The sequence below is a fragment of the Rana temporaria genome, chromosome 3 (assembly GCF_905171775.1).
Source record: "Rana temporaria chromosome 3, aRanTem1.1, whole genome shotgun sequence".
NCBI lineage: Eukaryota > Metazoa > Chordata > Amphibia > Anura > Ranidae > Rana > Rana temporaria.
In genome coordinates, this window is record NC_053491.1 from 311,057,175 (window position 1) to 311,078,186 (window position 21,012).

At 48.0% G+C, this 21,012-nt stretch overlaps 1 protein-coding gene across 3 annotated transcripts in view; it reads left to right on the forward strand.

The window, feature by feature from the left end:
- LOC120932444 (A disintegrin and metalloproteinase with thrombospondin motifs 2-like) overlaps positions 1 to 21,012 on the forward strand; it is a 1,658,079-nt gene that overhangs the window by 1,405,912 nt on the left and 231,155 nt on the right. For all 3 annotated transcript variants that reach the window (XM_040344802.1, XM_040344801.1, XM_040344800.1), the window contains exon 19: positions 13,307 to 13,514. In XM_040344802.1, the coding sequence (XP_040200736.1) occupies positions 13,307 to 13,514 (208 nt within the window). The remainder of the gene's footprint in view (positions 1 to 13,306; positions 13,515 to 21,012) is intronic.

Consider the following 21,012-nt stretch of genomic DNA (forward strand, 5'->3'; position numbering starts at 1 on the left):
GATACTCCTGTGCCAGCGGCCCTAAGAACTCTTGGGTCTAAGTTCACCCTGTGCCCCTTTTGGGCATAGGGTGGCTAATCATAATTCATGTATTACATGAGATGGGACATTAATAATAAATCATGTTTGCAGGATGTCTTGAGATATCACAAGTTGTTGGCTATTCAATGTGGGGACACATTCTTTTGAAAGGTGTTAATTGCATCTACCCCTAGACATTCCATTAACCATTCTGTAAGGCTGTAAAGGTCAGTGGCGGTTCGTCCATAGAGGGCGCTGGAGCGCCGCCCCCTCTGGCTCTCACCACCACTGAGTGAAATAACATAGATTCATGCATTGCACGAATCTATGTTATTTTCGCCGCTGCCGCTGTTATTCAGATGGTCGGCGCTTAATGTCCGGCCATCTGAATAACGCCAGCTGGTTGGCTGTAGGGAAATGTCTATCAAAGCCAACGGCTCTGATAGGCTTTCCCAATACAGCCCCGGGTCCCGGAATCTTATTCTCGGAGCGCACAGACTGTACGCCCCTTGAATAAGATGACAGGCGCCTCAGCCAATCAGGTTGGCCGGTTCTGGCTACCTGTAACCTGATTGGCTGAGACGCCTGTCAGTCATCGAGGGCGGGAGAAGACATCGTGGGACGTGGATGCCTGACTCCAGTAAAGGTAAGTGCCGGGCGGGGGGGGGGGGGGGGGGAAGAACGCAATTTACAGGGCACACCGCACAGTGGGGACAATTGGCACAGCGGCGACCATTAAAGGGCACAGTGGCTGCGTTTAATGGCATGGCACAGTGGTGACAATGGATGGCACAGTGGCTGCATTTAATGGCATGGCACAGTGGTGACAATGGATGGCACAGTGGTGACAATGGATGGCACAGTGGCTGCGTTTAATGGCATGGCACAGTGGTGACAATGTATGGCACAGGGGCTGCGTTTAATGGCATGGCACAGTGGTGACAATGTATGGCACAGTGGCTGCGTTTAATGGCATGGCACAGTGGTGACAATGGATGGCACAGTGACTGCGTTTAATGGCATGGCACAGTGGTGACAATGTATGGCACAGGGGCTGCGTTTAATGGCATGGCACAGTGGTGACAATGGATGGCACAGTGGTGACAATGGATGGCACAGTGGTGACAATGGATGGCACAGTGGCTGCGTTTAATGGCATGGCACAGTGGTGACAATGTATGGCACAGTGGCTGCGTTTAATGGCATGGCACAGTGGTGACAATGGATGGCACAGTGACTGCGTTTAATGGCATGGCACAGTGGTGACAATGGATGGCACAGTGACTGCGTTTAATGGCATGGCACAGTGGTGCGAATTGATGGCACAGTGGCTGCATTTGATGGCATGTAACAGTGGCTCCGTTTGGGCACAGTGAGACTGCAATTTTTTTTCCTTTGCGCCCCCCCAAAAATGTTGAGCACCAGCCGCCACTGGTAAAGGTGTTAATCCAGCTCTGCTCCCAGACCTCTAATTATGTATGCTAAATACTGTTTTGTGTGTGGAATGGAACTTGTCAACCTGTCTGTCGGAGACAGAACGTCTGCCTAGGGATGTGGATTGGGAAGAGATCATTGTGTGATGGTTTTTTGTTTGAGTTCTGTTAATGAAGGAACGTGCAGTGATTAGGTCCTGATAATTATAGCCCGGCGCCGAGATGTCTAGAATGTTTAGTAATTAGCTCAAAGAATGTGATTGAAGCCCCCACGGTGTGATGTGTGGGTGGGGAGTTGATTGTTCTTTTCATGCCTTGTACTATATAAAAAGCTGAGAAGAAACCATTAAAAGTTAGTTCATATTTTGACGCAGTAACAGAGCTTGTCAGTCTCGTTATTGAGGGAATTCAAATGGGATGTCTGTTGGACGGTTGGAGTGTCAGATGAGCTGTCTTGGATGTGATGGAAGGTTGTAAACGGTGGTGACCGTTACACCACCCAGAACCTCGAATGTAACCGGTCTCCTGGTGTCCCTCCGTACTACAGCCTTCCTGTATCCCTTCATTGCCTGGCGCACCCAGAAGTCCTTTGTAAAGTCAGGCTGCCCCTGTAATTTAAACCAACAGGCCAAACCAGCCAACGTCTTATTCACACCAGATGCAGACACCCCTTCCTCAAGCAACCTGGCCACATGACATAACACCAGCCACCGTACCTGATCCCCAACCGGGTCCTCACCCGTCTCCCTCACAAAGTCCAACCAAGTTCGCCATACCTTCGTGTAAGACGACCAAGTGGCCGCGCTCACCGACTTCTGGATCCAGCCCGCTACGCAGTCAATGCTACCTCCCACAGCCATTCGGGACACGGGACCCCCTGCTGCTCTGCTGTTGGCGCCAGCTCCCAAAACCTGTCCCACTGGAAGCGAGACAAAGCGTCAGCAATGACATTCTCCACCCCCGGGATGTGTACCGCATACAGGAAAATATTAAGTTGCAAACATCGCAAAACCAAATGCTGTAAGAGTTTTATGACCGGCGGGGAAGACGCCGAGAATTTGTTAATGACCTGGACCACGCCCATGTTGTCACCATGGTACCGGACTTTCAGATCCCTGAAAGATGTCCCCCACAACTCCACCGCCAGAACCACCGGGAAAAGCTCCAGCAGAACCACATTCTTGGTAAAACCAGCCTCAACCCAGGACCTTGGCCACGGACCCGCACTCCATTGACCCTGAAAGAAAGCTCCAAAGCTGAAGGATCCCGCGGCATCCGTAAACAATTCTAGGTCAAAATTGCTCACCGGACCCGCCATCCACAATGCACGGCCATTAACCACTTCCATACAGGGCAGTTATACACACATCCATACCAGGCCTATTCTGGCACTTCTCTCCTACATGTACAAATCATATTTTTTTTGCTAGAAAATTACGCAGAACCCCCAAACATTATATATGTTTTTTTAGCAGATACCCTAGGGAATAAAACGATGGTCATTGAAACGTTTTATCGTGCACGCTATTTGCGCAATAATTTTTCAAACGCCTTTTTTTGGGAAAAAAATTGTTTCATGAATTAAAAAAATAACAAAACAGTAAAGTTAGCCCAATTTTTTTGTAAAATATGAAATATGATCTTACACCGAGTAAATAGATACCTAACATGTCACGCTTTAAAATTGCGCACACACATGGAATTGCGCCAAACTTCGGTACTTAAAAATCTCCATAGGCAACGCTTTGAAATTTTTTACAGGTTACCAGTTTAGATTTACAGAGGAGATCTAGTGCTAGAATTGTTGCTGGCACTCTAACGCACGCGGCGATACCTCACATATGTGGTTAAAACGGCGTTTACATATGTCGGCGGGACTTGCGTGTGCGTTCGCTTCTGCGCGCGAGCTACTGGGGACAGGGGCGTTAAAAAAATATTTTGTATTTCTTTTTTTTTTTTTACATATTTATTTCTTTTTTTACACTTTTTTTTTATTTCTTTTTTTTATTATCACTTTTATTCATATTACAAGGAATGTAAACATCCCTTGTAATAGGAATGTGTGTGACAGGTACTCTTTATGGAGAGATGCAGGGTCAATAAGACCCCACATCTCTCCTCCAGGCTGGAAAGCATGAAATCGGTGAAAAAAAATTCACCGATCTCATGCTTGCTGTTGCTTAGCAGCCGCAATTGCGGCTTTGTTTACTTACGGGGACCCGGGCGTGACGTCATCACATCGCGCCCGGGTCCTCCGACGGTCATAGAGATGACTTGTGACCATCTGGTCACCAGTCATCTCTATGCTTCCTGCCAGCGCCGGACGATTCGTTCTCCGGGCCCCCGATGGCACGGGAGAGCCCGGAGAAGCACCGGATGGTGGCGGGAGGGGGGGATTTCCCCTCCCGCCGCCTGTAAGAACGATCTAGCGGCGGAATCGCCGCTATGATCGTTCTTACGTTGTGCAGAATCGCCGGCACAAGAGAAGGATATCTGAATGATGCCTCTAGCTGCAGGCATCATTCAGATATCCACCCGCAAAGCCCAGGACGTCACATGACGTTGTCCTGGATCGAGGAGGGGTTCCTGCCGCCGTCATTTCACAATGACGCGGTAGGGAAGTGGTTAAAGGATTCCAAAAAGTTATGCCATACCCTCAGATCCTTCCTGTGCTCTTTCGCCAGGCTCACAAAATGCGTCAGTGACCTAACGCCAGCTGTACTGGCCGCAAGCCTGCGACTGAAAATCCGCCCCATGGGTAAAATGCGACACGCAAAATTCAGCTTCCCCAGTAATGACTGCAACACTCGTAGCTGAACCTTGCGCAATCCCATCAGCTCTGCCACCCCCCTTTTTAGGTCCCCCAGTTTGTCTTCCAGTAGCCTGCACGCCATAGCCTCGGAGTCCAGTACAATGCCCAAAAACTTGATGACCGTACAAGGTCCCTCAGTCTTTTCAGGAGCCAACGGAATGCCAAATTTCTCTGTGATGTGTTCCAACGTAGCTAAGAGCACCCCACAGATTCTGTAAGAAGCTGGACCGATGCACAGGAAATCATCCAGGTAATGAATCACAGAATTCACCCCGGAAACATCCCGCACCACCCATTCCACAAATGAGCTAAAGAGCTCAAATAAGGCACAGGATACTGAGCAACCCATCGGCAGACATTTGTCAACGTAAAACTCCCCATTCCAACAACACCCAAGCACAGGTAGCAGCCGAAACGCCGATTCCACGTCCACCTTTGCCATCAACGCCCCGTGCCCATAGCGCCGAACCCATCTCACCGCTGCGTCAAAGGATGTATAAGTCACCGAACACACCCCTTGATCAATCGCGTCATTGACCGACCCACCTTTTCAGGAAAGGACAGGTGGTGAATGAGCCTAAACTTATTGGGCTCCTTCTTGGACACTACCCCCAACGGGGATACAACCAAGTCAGAAAGTGGCGCTGCTGGGAAAGGACCACCCATGCGACCCAAAGCAACATCCTTCTGCAGCTTCTCAGAAACCACACCAGGATGCTGCAGGGCCGACCGAAGGTTACGGGGCAAAGGGGGAACCACCTTCAAATTACATGGGATCATGAAACCCACCGTGAAACCCTCCTCCAGCACTCGGGCAGCCGCCCTGTCCGGATACCTACCTAGGAACGGCAGCATCCTTTCCACCCTCACCGGCGTCTTCCCTCTTGTTACCAGAGTTGCCGGTCTTTCCTTTACCTTGTTTGAAACACCTGGACCCCGAGTGGGAACCCCCACACCCGCAACACTCATGCTTGTATCGGCAGGAATTGCCAAATTTGCATGAACCCGCGTTGTATTGCCAGAACACCCCCTTTTTGTTTCTGGCCGACTGACCCTGGGCCGAAGGTTCACCCCCCCCCCCCCCCCCCTGAAAAAAATTATTCTGACCCTGCAGAGCCGTCATCAACCGCATCCACACCGTAATGTCCTTATGGTCCCAGCGCAGGTCAGGCCGTACGGCCCTACGCTGCCGGAATTGCTCGTCATATCGGAGCCACCCCATGCCCCCATACACCCTATACGCTTCAGCAATCGAGCCCTTATAGCAGAAAAGCGCAGAGCAACACTCCGGATGCTTTTCCCCAATCACGCTGGCCATGATCCCAAAAGCCTGTAGCCAATTAGTAAATGTCCTAGGTAGGAGCCTATACCTCCATTTCTCCTCATCCTCCTTTTTGGAATCATCGGGTTTAACCCTATCCAAATTAAACTGTTCCAGGGGCAGCAAAGAAAAGATGTCAACGTACTCACCTTTCCACAGCTTCTCCCGCACCTCAGGTTTTAAATGTGACCCTAAAGGTCCCTCATAGCAAAGATACACCTCGCACTTCGCCCCATCAGCCAGCCTGATGATGTCCTGCCTACCAGCTGACACCCCCGTACTCACCTTATCAGACCCCTGCTGAACCACCGGCGCAGGGGAATCCACTACCGGAACAGCCACGGAAGCTGCCACCGACCCAGAGGGGGCCCCCCGTTGCATTAGCACCCAGCCCGGCTGGCGGAACCCAGGCAGCTGCTGGACCCACCAGCAACCTTTCGGCCGTCTCAAAAATCTGCACCAACACTTTGATACCCTCAAAATGCCAACATACCAACATTACTCCCAGTGGCCCCCCCGACCACCGGAGCCATCACCCCCGCCTGGCTACCCTGCCCCGCACTGCCAGACACACCACCCACAGATAACGGTAAAACTGACTTACCAGACTGCGCAGGCGCTGACCCGCCAGCCGACCGTCTGCTCTCCACCGCAGCCACCCTCCCGGGTGGGGGCTCCTCATCCTCCTCCGACTCAGCCAGCTCACCGACTGACAGTGGACCATCCGACAGCTCCTCATCCGAACCAGGCCTGCCGGGCATAACAGCCACAGCTGCCGCAGGATCCGCTGCCATCCGGTCCCTCCTCCGCGTCGCATAGCTGTCCACCGACTTCCGGACAGCCTTCCCAGGGCCAGTGCGTGGGACCTCAGCCCTGCCGGCCTCCGCTCCTCCCGATCCGCCATCCGAACGATCGTCTCCTCTTCCGCCCCCTGCCGCGGTACCAGAAGGCCTGGGGACTCTTGCATCCACTCTCCCTGGACTAGGCCTGGATCCACGTGTTGCCGATGCGGGGGCGGGGCCAGCGCTCCCGCGCTCACATGTCCTGCTAGACCGCAATGCCGCTCCCGAGCCCCCCCTCGCTCCAACGCAGGCCTGCTGGTCTGGCCAGGGATCCGCACAGGACTCCCCGCCACCCCACCAGCCGATCGCTTCGCCGGGGGACCCGCTTGAACCCCCGAACCGCCCCCCCCTGCCGTGTGGAGGCCCCAAAACGATCCAGAGAAAAACGCTCAGGAGGCCTAGACCTCCGGGCCCTACCTCCCGTGGGAACCGCCGCCGGGATAACCCCCATCGGTTGTTGCAGTACAGGCCCCAAGACCTCCTGCAGCCAGTCCTGTCCCCTCGCCTCTGCCTGATCCCTGAGCTGAGAAAATAGCTCCTCCATACCTGACATGCACTCACTGGAACTTTCCCCCACGCTGTGCTTGCCTCTGATGGGATGGGCCAACCTTTTATGTACCTCTCAACCCCTCCCCTAGGCAACTCCCCCCTGAAACTCCTAACAAGTTTACTTCCCCTGTTAACCCTGTCATGTCCGCCCTGCGCATATGCCATTGCATTCTATTGCTCCGGGCTTCTCTGGATGGTTCTTCAATGCAGGCATGTTTGGTCAAGTAGTGGCCTTGGTATAATGTCAGAGGAGCTAGTGGACCAGACTGTGAGACTGCAAAGAGGAGACCCAAAACGTATATAGGTAAAATATATTAATTTATTAAGAAAAGGGAATAACACACAACCACCTCCAACAAAACACAGTGCAATAAATAAACCAACAAACAGTGACCCAAAGATACTAAAGACAATATGTACAGTGGTGGGAGATACCGTAATCGTAAACAGGCCAGGCCGAGGTCATACACAGGGAGATCAGAAGATAGATGAGGATGGGGGATGAGCAGGAACAGGGATATGACAGATGGATGTGCTGCAAAGCAGGGATCCAGGTAACAAGGGGACAGGGATCCAAGGCAATGGGGGAACAGGAAGGGCAAGTCCAGGATTGGTTTCAGGATAGGGACCAGGTCGGATGGGGTCAGGATCACAGGCTCAAGGTCAGGGAGAGAGATACCAAGGCGAGGTGTGCTTGCACCTGCCGGGTATAAATAGGGATCAGTAATTGGCTTCACGTTACACCTGAGTGCAGAAAGAGTCGTCCGCTCCATACTGCCAGGATCCATCCGCTGGTGGAGACCAGTACTGCGTCCCAAAGATGATATAACACCAGCAGGGAGAAGTTCTCCTGACAGTTCCAAACTGCCAGGAGACACCTGCTGGTGAACCACATTGATCCGGGGAATATCCGATTGCCTCATGGGGGATCAGGAAGGAATTTTTTCCCCTGCTGTAGCAAATTGGATCATACTTTGCTGGGGTTTTTTGCCTTCCTCTGGATCAACTGTGGGTATATAATTGGGCATATGTGATTGTACGATATTATTATTGTTTTATTTCTTGTGGTTGAACTTGATGGACTTGTGTCTTTTTTCAACCTGACTAACTACCGTATTTATCGGCGTATACCGCGCACTTTTTTGCCCTGAAAATCAGGGCAAAATCGTGGGTGCGTGGTATACGCCGATACCCGCTTTCCCGCGCCGAGTTTTGAATACTGCGCCGATATATACCGAGCGCAGTACACTCGGGTATAGTCGGGCAGTCTCGGCTCCTTCCGCGGTCACGTCCTGGACGTACAGGACGTCAGTGCGGGTAGCCGAGCATTGCCGACAATACACGAGTGTACTGCGCTCTGTATATGTCGGCGCAGTATTCAAACTCGGCGCGAGGAGGACACAAGGACGCCGCAGAAGGACGCCGGACCCGCCGCAGAAGGACACCCGAAGCCGCAGAAGGACACCCGAAGCTGCAGAAGGACGCCGGACCCGCCAAAGAGGACACCCGAAGCCGCAGAAGGACGCCGGACCCGACGAGGCCGCCGATGGACGCCGCGCAAGACACCAAAACTGTAAGTACAAAACAAACTTTTTCCACAGGATTCTGGGCATCTTTAGGGGTGCGCGGTATACGCGGGAGCGCGTTATACCTCGATAAATACGGTATGTCACTCAGCATCGGCATAGGCAGTCTTGAAGGGATCTGACATTACTGCGAGCCAAATAATAATAAATATTACCAGCGGATGGAACCTTTCCTGGCACGTGTCCTGTGTCATACAAACAATCCAAATACACACGGTCTCAATCAGCATTCACACAGGCACAAACAGGCTCACAATCAAAATCACACATACAATCGAACTTGAAGCATTATGTCAAAAAGACGAAAACGTTGTTCTTTTTCAAAGCATAGCCTCCCTAAGCATCAGAACGTGCATCCATTCTCCCCCATCTCGAACTGATGCTGGGGGGGGGGGCATGTTAGTCCTACCTTTGGCCCGCCAAGCTGATATGGCAAAATAGGTTGTATGCAGAGCACACTGCCATTTTGCCTGTGCTAATAATCACAGATTTTGTCTTATTGAAATAATCCATCTTTAAGCTAAAAGGTTCACTCACTGTTCATTCGATCTGCCATTCATTTAAGTCAAGAGACATCATCAGACTGTTCTTATCATTTTAGCTCCCAGCAAACACTGGCCTGCCGACGCCCTCACAGGCTGTTTTTATTAAAATCTTAGCAGAAAGTGATGTCAAAGCATGTGACCTCCTCCATAGGAAGTGAGCTCACAGGGTGTGAGCTCCACCCAGCAGATGCCCATATATGGATTTGACAACACAGGATGTGATAATACCCTTCCGACATGGATGTTTAAATACAAACAATACATGAATACAATATGATACAACAACAACACTATACGATACAACAATAATACAATAACCAATTAACACAGTTCCTGATGAGGGGAGCTTATCTGCAGGTGTATGCTCACGCCATCATACAATATTGATCAGGCACTGAGAGACGACAAAAGCACACATCTGCTAAACCGACAATGCGTTTGCAGAGTGGACACATCCCCACAGGCGAATTTCTGTGCATCACACAGGGGCCCTTTGGCCGGCCGACATCCCCACTCCGCAAACACCCTTCTCTAAATCAGGAAGTTTATCTCAACCAGTCTCAGACTGCCCCAGTCCGCTCTTTAGAGCGGGTTGCAGAAGTACTAAGACTGGGTGACACTATGACAATACATAATAAATACATCTTCATAAAATTTCCACAACACCTTTATAACCACGCACGCTCCATAAGACTTCAGTTGCTAGTGTCCTTAGATGATGGACCCATTCACATGTTGGAGATTTTTTTTCCTTTTATTTTTTAAAACCACTTCCTTACTGGGCACTTAAACCCCACTCCTGCCCAGACCAATTTTCAGCTATCAACGCTGACGCACTTTGAATGACAATTGCTCGGTCATACAACGCTGTAACCAAATACATTTTGTATATTTTTTTTTCACACAAATAGAGCTTTCTTTTGATGGTATTTAATCACCTCTGGGGTTTTTTTTTTGCTAAACAAACAAATACACATGGAAAATTTTGAAATAAAAAATCATGTTTCATACTTTGTTAAAAATTTTGCAAACAGGTAATTGTTCTCCTTCATTGATATGCACTGGTGGGCACTGATAGGCTGCACTAGTGGGCACTGATGGGCACAGATAAGGCGGCAACATTTTGCAAACAGGTAATTGTTCTCCTTCATTGATATTCACTGGTGGGCACTGATAGGCTGCACTAGTGGGCACTGATGGGCACAGATAAGGCGGCACTAATGGGCACAGATAAGGCGGCAATGATGGGCATAGATAAGGCGGCACTGATGGTTTGGCACTGATGGGCACTAGTAGGTGACACTGATGGGCCGCAGTGGCAGCTCTGATGGATGGCACTGTGGGCAGAACTGAGGGCACTGATGGGTGGCACTGATGGGCGGCACTGTGGGCACTGATGGGTGGCGCTGGTGGTCATTGGTAGGCAGCACTGTCCACAGGTGAGCATCGGTCCTGGTCTCCTTCATCGGGACCGATGTCCCTCTGACACCTGCCGGTGATCGGCTATTTTTATTCTCCTCACGCTATCAGCATGAGGGGAAAAAATAGCCGATTACCGACTCCGTTTACATTACATAATCAGTTGTCATTGGCTGACAGCTTATCATGTGGTAAGGGGTCGGGATCGATCTGTGATCAGCTGAGTCTCATTGACTCGCTGATCCCAGAGTGCACTACGAGCGCCCTGCAGGGGACATGCAGGGACGCTCTCCCGGCAATTCAGGTCCACGCTGTAGCCGTCTTTTGACTGTAGCGTGAATCAGAAGTGGTTAACTGACACTTTTTTCAAGCTATAACTGAAAGTTACCAGTTATCCTTAGTGTAAACCTTGGGAGCCGCTCCCTGGCCCAAGATAATAGGCCAATCTGTAATGTTCGATTGAAGCATGGAATCTTGAGTTGAGCACTCACATTGGCACGCGGGGCAATGAGTGAGTTACAGAAGGATGCTATACAGGTTCAGTGCCATGGTGTTTCTTATGGCACCCATACCCTGAAGACACCTTCCAGGAGTATGCTTACTGCAAAGGTAAAACCTGCCCTATATGGGACTAGCACCATGGGCAAAGTGGGAAGGATTAAACAATACCTTTGCATACTTTTTCCTGCCTATACAAACCTTGTTGAATCATTACTTGGATCTTTAGTACACATTACAATATATTCTTTTATCCTACAAGATAAACTGCAGTGCAGCTGCAGGCATCACCCAGGTACCATTATTTAGAGCCGATGATTGGCTTGTGAGGCCTTTTTTTGATATGGGAATGACTAGTGCATGTTTCAGAGGATTGGGGAAGATGCCGGTACAGAGGGAGAGTTTAAAGATCTGAGTTAAAGAGTGTAGGATAGAGTCAGAGGGTGACCATAGTATTTGAGAAGGAACAGGGTCAAGCGGGCAGGAGGTTAGGTTGGTGTTAGAAAAAGTTTATTGACTTTCTCTGTAGTAGTTGGGTTAAACAAAAGTATTGATTGTACAGGAGGACAAAGAGTGTAACGTGAGGGAGCTATCTGTATAGTAGAAGAGATCTCCAGACGAATCTCCTGGACATTGAGTAAATTAGTGGATGGAGGTAATGGCGGACGAAGTAGAGCATTAAAGGTAGAGAAGAGTTGATGGGGACTGCGTAAGAGGGTGTTAATGAGAGTGATAAAGGAAGTCTGTTTGGAAGCGTGAAGACAGGAATGGTATTTTTGGAGGGCAGATTTATATTGGCTGAAATCTTGCTGTGACTTTGTCTTACACCACAGACGCTCAAGAGCACGGCTCTGTTTTTTGAGGCTTCTGGTATTGTTTGTCTGCCAGGGTTGTAGCGGTCGGGACCTGATTCTGTGCATAGTGAGGGGGCCAAGGTATTCAAGGTGGACGACAGTGAACTGTTGTAGTGCATAGGTAGGAGAATATGAGGTCAAGGCAATATCCAACAGAGTGACTAGAAGCATTTGCCTATTGTTTCATTTTAAAAGAGGAGGTTTGGCTCAGAAATTTTGAAGTAGCGGGAGTGTTAAGATTAACAGGGATGTTGAAGTCACCAAGAATGAATGATTGTTGGGATTTCGGAAGAGAGAAAGTAGGGTAGCCAAGCAGTTTCTCAATGAAACTGGAGAAAATACAGCTGTAGACGAATATAGTAAGCTTCCAATGAGGAAAAGGACAGAGAAGGGGGTGGGTGAAGGGAGAGTGAGTCCACTGGAGGCCACCATGGGAGAGGGCAGCAGGAGAAGGAAAGTCAGGTTCTTGAAGCCATGTCTCCGTAATTGCAAGTAGGTTGAAGGAATTTGTGATAAATAAGTCATGAATGGTGGTAAGTTTGTTGCAAACCGAGCAGGCATTCACAAGGGCACAGGAAAAGGGGAGGCTGGTACTAGGCAGAAGAGGAATAGATATATTAGATTGTGGCTGCTGGCAGAGGATAGGGGGTGCCGGGTATGTTGGCCAAAGGAAAATGATGGCGGTCCAGGATTTGAAAAAATATCTCCAGAAATTAGGAGAAGCAGAAGGGTGAGAGAGGTGATATGGGGGTGTGACTTATGTGGGGGGACACTTCCCAGTGTCCTGGAGGTTTCATTAGTATATGGGTTCAAAATTAGCAGGAGCTGATGAGTGCAGTAATACGGTGAAGACATGGAGTGAGAGTGATATATATAATCTGTGGGTGGAGAAGAGGGGTGAAGGAGAGAAAGTTTAAGGAAAGCGGATGCATCTGTGAGAAGGAAAAGTAGGGAATGCATGATACAGAGTGGTGAGATTGAGAGGCAGACTGGATGAGAGATGTTCTATGTGGAATCAGGTCATCTGTAGTCTGTTTAGTGTGTTGCAGTAGTCTGTTGTAGACTTATGCTTTGTGCATTCGCTGAAGTGCTGAGCCGAAGTATAACACTTAATCCAATATGAATACTTTATCCAAGATGATAGTTGCCAATGCAATATTTTTTTAATTTTTAAATAACTTACCTCCACTGTGCGGCTCCTCCCTGCATCAAATAACCTCCCAGGAGAAGCGCTCTCCCGGGGGGGTTACCTTGTGGGCGAGCTCCCGAGTCATTAATTCGGCATCCTTAGCTGCTGAATGTATGACTCAGCCCTGCCCACGAGGCGGGGCTGGTATACAAGGTGTATTGAAGTGTTGGTATAGTTGTAAATTAACTGTGACTATAATATCACTGATTTCTTATTGTTTTAATTTTTTTGTAACAGTTGGATTGCAGGAGACTGGGAGCCTTGCACTGTGACCTGTGGAAAAAATGGCTACCAGAGTCGCATAGTACGGTGTATTCAGCCTCTCAGTGACAACACCAATCGATCTGTACATAGTAAATACTGCAGTGAAAATCGCCCAGAAACCAAAAAGCCTTGCCATCGTCAACCATGCCCTCCCCAGTGGCGATTAGGCCCATGGTCAGAGGTACGTACAGAAATTCAATGCTGTATTTTTAGGTCCAGATCCTCAGATTTTTTTAGGTACGTTCTTGTTGTTTTGAACAGGCCTTGTATCATTAACTAATGCAGTCAAAGAATCGCTCAGTAGCAGTTCATAAAACAATAGTGTGCTTCAGGATTTCTGTATAATTCATTTTTTTTAATGTTTATAAAAGTCATAAACAGACTATGGACCCCAATTAGTTTTGTGCGCAACAGCACTTTCACAGAAAATAATGTGAATTAATTATAAATCCTCAAGAAAGTGATATATTAAAGGAGAATTTTGATAAAAATGGAAACGGGACCATTTAAATTCAAATATAATTAAAGTGGATCCTTGTGCACCACCCCCTTCCCCACTGCTTACCAGGTGGTCTGTTGTGTAGGTTTTCGATACTCACCCACCCAGAGGATCTAGCGTTGTCCCACTAAGGGACTCTTGTTCTCTGCCATTCGCGATTCACAAAACGTTGGCGCGTCGTAATTTCGCGCAAAGCACGTCAGGAAATTTGCGTCGGGAGCATGCGCAGTACGTCCGGCGCGGGAGCGCGCCTAATTTAAATGGTACCCGCCCCATTTGAATTGGCCCGCCTTGCGCCGGACGGATTTAGGATACACCGCCACAAATTTCCAGGTAAGTGCTTTGTGGATCGGGCACTTAGACAGAAAATTTGCGGCGGTGTAACCTAAATCGGTTACATTTCACTGCGCCCCCGGGCTACGTGATTCTGGCCCATACAGTTAAGGATATAAAGCCACAAAATATGCCTAATAATAATAATTATTACTACAATTAGTTAACTTGTATTGCAATGCATCCATATCGCTACTTTAATTATTCCTTTGTTTATACCTTCCCTTCTCTAATTTCAAATACAAGAATCCTCCCCCCTGACTCCTTCCCCTGGAGGTCACGTGAGGGGGGACGACAGACAGACAAACAAAAAAAAAAGAAAAAACATTAAGCAAAAAGCAAAACAAAAAAACATTAAGCAAACAAAACAAAGAGGGAGCCCTATCTTTAAAAGCTTCTCAGCCTCAGACACCCTACCCCTTCCCCCTAAACCACCGCATCCACCCAGACCCACCCAGATAGGGCTTAATACTTGGTGGCTAACCAGAAAGGCAATCAACATACTCAGATGTTTAAGTGAAGGTCATCCATGGCTGCGAGGTTTCCCTACATTCCTCCTCTCTACCATAGAAGAAGGCTGTCATGTTTTCCATTAGCCTAATTTCATCTATTCTAGAAAACCAATGTTTCACTGGTGGCATAGTAGTAGATTTCCATAGGTCTGGAATACATGCCCGGGCAGCATTCAGCATGTCTGCTACCAATAACTTTTTGTATTTATGGAGGGGTATTACATTTCGGTGCAGGAGATATCCCAGAGGGTCTGAACCAAGGTCGACTGATGTCAATTGTTTAATCCAGTTCCCCACTTCCTTCCAAAATGGTATACTGTATTTATCGGCGTATACCGCACACTTTTTTCCCCATAAAATCAGGGGTGCGCGATATACGCCGATAGCATACCTCGGAGGGGAAGGAGGGGGACGAGCGCCCGCCGGAAATCACCGAGCCGTCATCTCCTCTCCGCTGTCACACACGCACAGTCCCACCTACGCCACCAGCATTGGACCAGTGTTCTGTCTGTCACAGGAGATGGTCCAATGCCGATGGCGGAGGCGGGACAGTGCATGTGTGACGTGACAGCCAAGTGAGAGGAGATGGCTCAGTGATTTTTTCAAGGGGGTGCTCGTCCCCCTCTGAGGTATGTGAGGTCTCCATCACTCGGCACCGGCTCGGCGATAGGTGGAGGTGTTTCGGTGGCGACTTTGGTTCTGCCGGTCCCCTGTACAGACGGACTGCGCTCTTTTGGGGGTCACCCTGTGGAAGGGCTACGGGATGTCCAGGCCAAGAAGAAAGTGGTCATGGGATCGCTGCCCTATTATTGTAGCGGGGTAGGTGGTAAAAGGGTTCGGCAGAGGGTCCAAGGAGCTAAAAAAATAATTAAAACTGTCAGATCACTTTCGGGGGTGGAAACCTCCCAGATCTCAGCATGTATTGTCCCTGACAAGATATTTCTTGCTTTATTGTCCTATAAATGCTGCTTGCATCCTGTACTCTGTAAATTTGAAGCCGCTAGAATGTCAAGTTAGCAGAGGCCAATTTATTTAAATATACACCAGCTAATTTAGAATACTGCAATATACTGCCATTTAAACTGCTCTTAAGGGTATTTTAATATACATAAAAACAAAACTTAAACAATTGCACTAAAAACAAAGAAAATGCTCTTTATGAAAACTTGTATATTTAATGATTTGTTTCATTAAATAGGTAAAATATGCTATTAAGTTTATAAATACAGTTTTTTCCAGACAATTCCCTCTTAAAATTGGGGTGCGCGTTATACGCTGGCGCGCATTATACGCCGATAAATACAGTAATTAAAGGTCATCCCCAGAAAAGATGCAATAATGTCCCAGGATCTTTCTTGCAACACCAACATAGGTTAGAAGTTTGCAGATAGAATTTGTTGAGTAGGGCCGGGACCCTGTACCACCTGACCAGTAACTTATAACCCTGTTCTTGAAAGCGACTTGCTATAGAAGATTTATGGGCCAATTAAATAATCCTTTTAATTTGCATGCTTGTAAAAGAAATGTGAAGATCCTCTTTCCAGCGGCGTATATACGGGGGGACATGGCTTTCTGGAGGTCCAATAATCAGTTTGTACAAGAAAGACAACGAATGTGGTACATATTCCCCCGTCACACATAGATGCTCAAAAGGTGTCAGTGGCCTAACATGAAGTTCCGCATCCGGTATAGACCTTAAATAATGTGCCAGTTGAAAAGCTGACCAGGAGCTCAAAGGCTTTGAAAGGGTGGATAGATCTTGCATAGACATCCATTCCTGCAGAATAGCAAAATGCATACGTCTAGTTATACAAAGTCCTACCAGGCCCCGGAGCTGTTTATTGTCAAGCCCAGGCGTAAAGTCTGATTCTGATTCAGCTTCTCTGATTCTGATAGCAAACTTTTCGTCCCCGCTCATCCTATAATGCCAGTTTTCCACCATTTACCCAAAATCCATAAGGGGATGAACCCCCTTATGGGTAGACCCATTGTGGCTGGTATAGGATCACTTAATGAGTGGCTTGGGGAATGGGTAGATGAACAGTTGCAACCATTGGTGTCTGAACTTCCAGGTTATCTAAGAGACACTAAACATCTACTTTCCAAATTGAATGGTTTATCCTGGGAGGATAATTATAGATGGATGAGTTATGATGTATCTAGCCTTTATTCGAGTATCCCGTAACCTTTAGGTTTACAAGCGGCATCTCACTTCCTAAGGGAGTCAGGCAGATACTCACTAGTCTTGCAAGAGTTCATCATTCTAGCTCTAGAATACCTCCTGACCCATAACTTTTTTATGTTCGACGGGGTCTATTACCTCCAGAGGTGTGGGGCCTCCATGGGTGCTAAGTTCTAGCCATCCCTGGCCAATCTTTACATGGGATGGTGGGAAAGGTCCCACATCTTTGGATGTGATAGCCCCCGTCGAAAATACACCATTCTATATTGTCGCTACATTGACGATCTGCTCTTCATTATTTCTGATGAATTTGCGGAACTTGATGGATGGTTGCACTTTCTCAATGACAACAACTTGAATCATTCCCTGGGCATGATGGGAATGTGATGTCACATGGGTTGAGGTTACATGGTGGCATTGCCCTATATAAGTCAATGCCCACCGCTCAGACGGCATTTCAGCGCGAGACCTCGTCGTGTCAACATCGAATGGAAGAGAAGGGAGAAGACAGCGGAGACAAGCCCTGGGCTCCCTGGAGGAGACAGGCAGAAGAGGGAACAGAGAAGAAAGTGGAAAGAAAGCCCTGGCTCTGCGGGGGAGACAGGCAGAAGAGGGAACAGAGAAGAAAGCGAAAAAAAAGCCCTGGCTCCACGGGGGAGACAGGCAGAAGAGGGAACGCCAAGACAGCAGAGAAAAGACTGGGGATTTGGCGCACCCCCGGCAGAAGACGAGGAACAAGACCGGAGCCCTGGTGGAATGCACCGGAAAGACCAGGGGATAGGCGCCATCCCCCGGCAGAAGTCGCCGAAGTCCGGATGCCCCCCTAATGTAAAAGAGCTTAAATGGGTTGGGGGGCCCCCGGCGGAAGGCACCGGATAAGACCGAGGGATGGCGCCCTCCCCCGGCAGAAATGGGCGAAGCCCAGGGCCCCGGTGGAAGATCAGGAGAGAAGACACCCCCCTTGTGAAAGAGCTTAAAGAAGAAAGGGGGGGCCCCGGAGCTGACTAATAAATTTATTTAAAAATGTATGTGGTGTGTTTTTTTTACTTTACACTTTTCCCCCAGGTGAATGGGTAGGGGTACGATGTACCCCATACTCATAGGGTGGGGGGCCGCCATCTGGGGGCCCCCTTAAAGGGGGCTCACAGATTCTGATAACCCCCCGCCCGCATACCCCGACAACCAACGGCTAGGGTTGTCGGGAAGAGGCTCTTGTCCCTATCGACATGGGGACAAGAGTGCTTTGGGGTGGGGGGGCAGTACCTCCCCCAAAGCACACACTCCCCCATGTTGAGGGCAGTGCGGTCTGGTATGGCTCAGGAAGGGGGGGCGCTCGCTCGTCCCCACCCGCATTCCTGTCCGGCCAGACTGCGTGCTTGGGATGAGGGCGTGGTCTGGATCTGGGGGGAACCCCGCGCTGGTTTTCGGCGTGGGTTTAACCCCTCACCTTCCAGACCAAGCCTAAGAGCCTAGTATGCACCTGGAGGGGAACTTGTGCCGGTTTTTGCTTTGAAATTTGGCGCGGAGTTCCCCTTCATGGTCAGCGCAGGCTGAAAACAGGTCGGAGATTCCCGTGCGCCGCGTCACGCACAGGAATTACAGCTACGCCGCTTGGTATTTACCAAGATTTTCTCGGCGTACTGACAAGGCGCACGGGAAGCCCCGAAATTTCTCTGTACGCGCATGCCCAGTATTGGCAGGTGTACTGTGTAAGCGTACGGGGATCGGTTCCCTAAAATCACTTTCACTTTCAATTCGGCCCGCAACACACATTCAAACACATGTCACTACACTTCCCCCGCATCACCCCACCTCCCCCCTAATAAACTCCCGCCCAAATCTCCGCTATTTACATTTCAATATGCCGTGCGCCAGGTCTATAGTAGTGCTCAATGAGCCCTCTCCTGGGCGCACTGAGCACTTTAGTAAATAAAGATATACGCTGCACTGACAGCGTATTTCTTTAGTAAATGTCAAAAACACTTTTACTCTTGCCTGTGCGCCTTGAGTCAGGGCGCACAGGCTTGGTAAATCAGCCCCTCCATGTCAAAAGCTTTTTTGATGTCTAGTAATACAAGGCATGTAGGTATTTGTCTAGTTTTAGCTGCTTGGATCAATAATGCTGTTCTACGGACATTATCTGAAGCTTGGCGCAAAGGGATAAAACCTACTTGATCTTTGTTGATTAGGGAACCAATTATATTATTTAGCCGAAATGCTATAACTTTCGCTAGTAGTTTTATGTCTAAATTTAATAAAGATGTTGGCCTATAATTTGCACAGGCCGAGTCATCTGACTGAGGTTTAGGGATCATTGTTATTATTGCTGTAAGGGTTTCTGATCTAAAAGATTGATTGTTGAGAAGGGAGATGAATGCTACTGTCAGCATGGGAGTTAACCCTCCTGGCAGTATTCCCGAGCGTGACTCGGGGTGGATTTTTTGTGCCAAAATCGGTAACCCCGAGTCACGCTCGGGGTATCTATGCAGAGCCTGCAGCGCGCGCTGGCTTACCTTGTTCCTGGATCCAGCGATGCCACCGCGCTGTGTGAGCGAGCGGGACCTCGCTCGATTCACACAGTGTCCTCCTGTGCCGCCGATCTCCGTTCCCTGCGACGTTGCGACGCACGGGGGCGGAGATCGGCGCCAAATTCAAAAAGGTAAACAAACACTATACATACAGTATACTGTAATCTTATAGATTACAGTACTGTGTGTAAAAAATACACACACCCCTTGTCCCTAGTGGTCTGCCCAGTGCCCTACATGTACTTTTATATAATAAAAACGGTTCTTTCTCCCTGCAAACTGTATATTGTCCATAGCAACCAAAAATGTCCCTTTATGTCAAAAATGGTTTTAGATCAGCTAGAAAACAGCGATAATAAATTATAATCACCTGCAGAATTGTGCGATAGCGATTTGTGGGGAAATTCGTCATAAAAAAAAATAATAATGACAGCAACAATTCTGCAACTGAGCAAATTTCAGTGATTTTGAGTTGATTACATTATTGAATAATTTTTATTAGAATTATATTATTATTTGTTATAATTATTTATAATTATTTATTATATTATAATTTATAATTTTGTTTTTAAAAAAATGTCATACCCGGGATGCCTATTAGACTCTGGTTTGGTCAGATTTAAGTGAGTTATTCCTAAGAATTACAGGCTTACAGTATAAAACGCCAAATTTCCTTGCAAATAATGGTACCGCTTTCAGCACCTTTTTTCTGAAATAATCATACCGCCAGGGAGGTTAATACATGGGAGAATTTTTTGTAGTAGAGAGCTGAGAACCCGTCAGGTCCTGGACGTTTGTTTGGTTTGAGGGATTTGATTGCCAGTTCAATTTCACTAGGGGTAATGGGATTTTCAAGACTGTCGTATTGTGTCTGAGATAGAGTTGAGAGATTTAATTGTGAGAAAAATGATTCTGCGTTGGATTGGTCAAAAGATCCTTCTTTTTTATATAGAGAGGTGAGATGTTTATGGAAGGTGTGTAATATTTTTACAGGATTACTTGTGTGTATCTATCTTGAGAGATCTTTAGTCTAATTGGTTTAAAATGGTTATTTCGTTTTTTGAGTGCTCGGCAAGAAGGGTACTTAAAGAAGTGAAAAAAATGCGCATACCAAAATGACCTAATATTAAGCAGCAAACTCTAAATGTTATACAACACAAAAACAAATGATAAAAAGAAGGAGTTGCGCTAAAAGCCTTATGGGTATAATAACTAAAGGTTAATCAAATGTGTAGTCCCACAGTGATGTGAACACGCCAAAAATTAGGAATGTCCAATATAGAGATAAAACACAATCTGTTGTTGTTGCTGGAATAGTGGTTGGATTGATCGAAGTTCAAGCTGACCCTTACCAGAAATGTAGATCCAGAAGGATCAAGCTGGGCAAAAGGTAGTAATCAATACATGGTCCAGACCAGATATACTTCAGCCAAGAAGCTCCACCATCATTAAGTCACAGCAAAACATGAGAAAAAAAGAAAAAAGCACAATAGTGCAAAATCAAATGGTAAAGGACATGAACACTCTGACTTTCCCCCGTGATGACTTGACAGACGATGTGAAGTGAAGTAGGAGACCACCACCATAGGAACACACTGACCCTTACCAGAACTTAGCGACCCTCA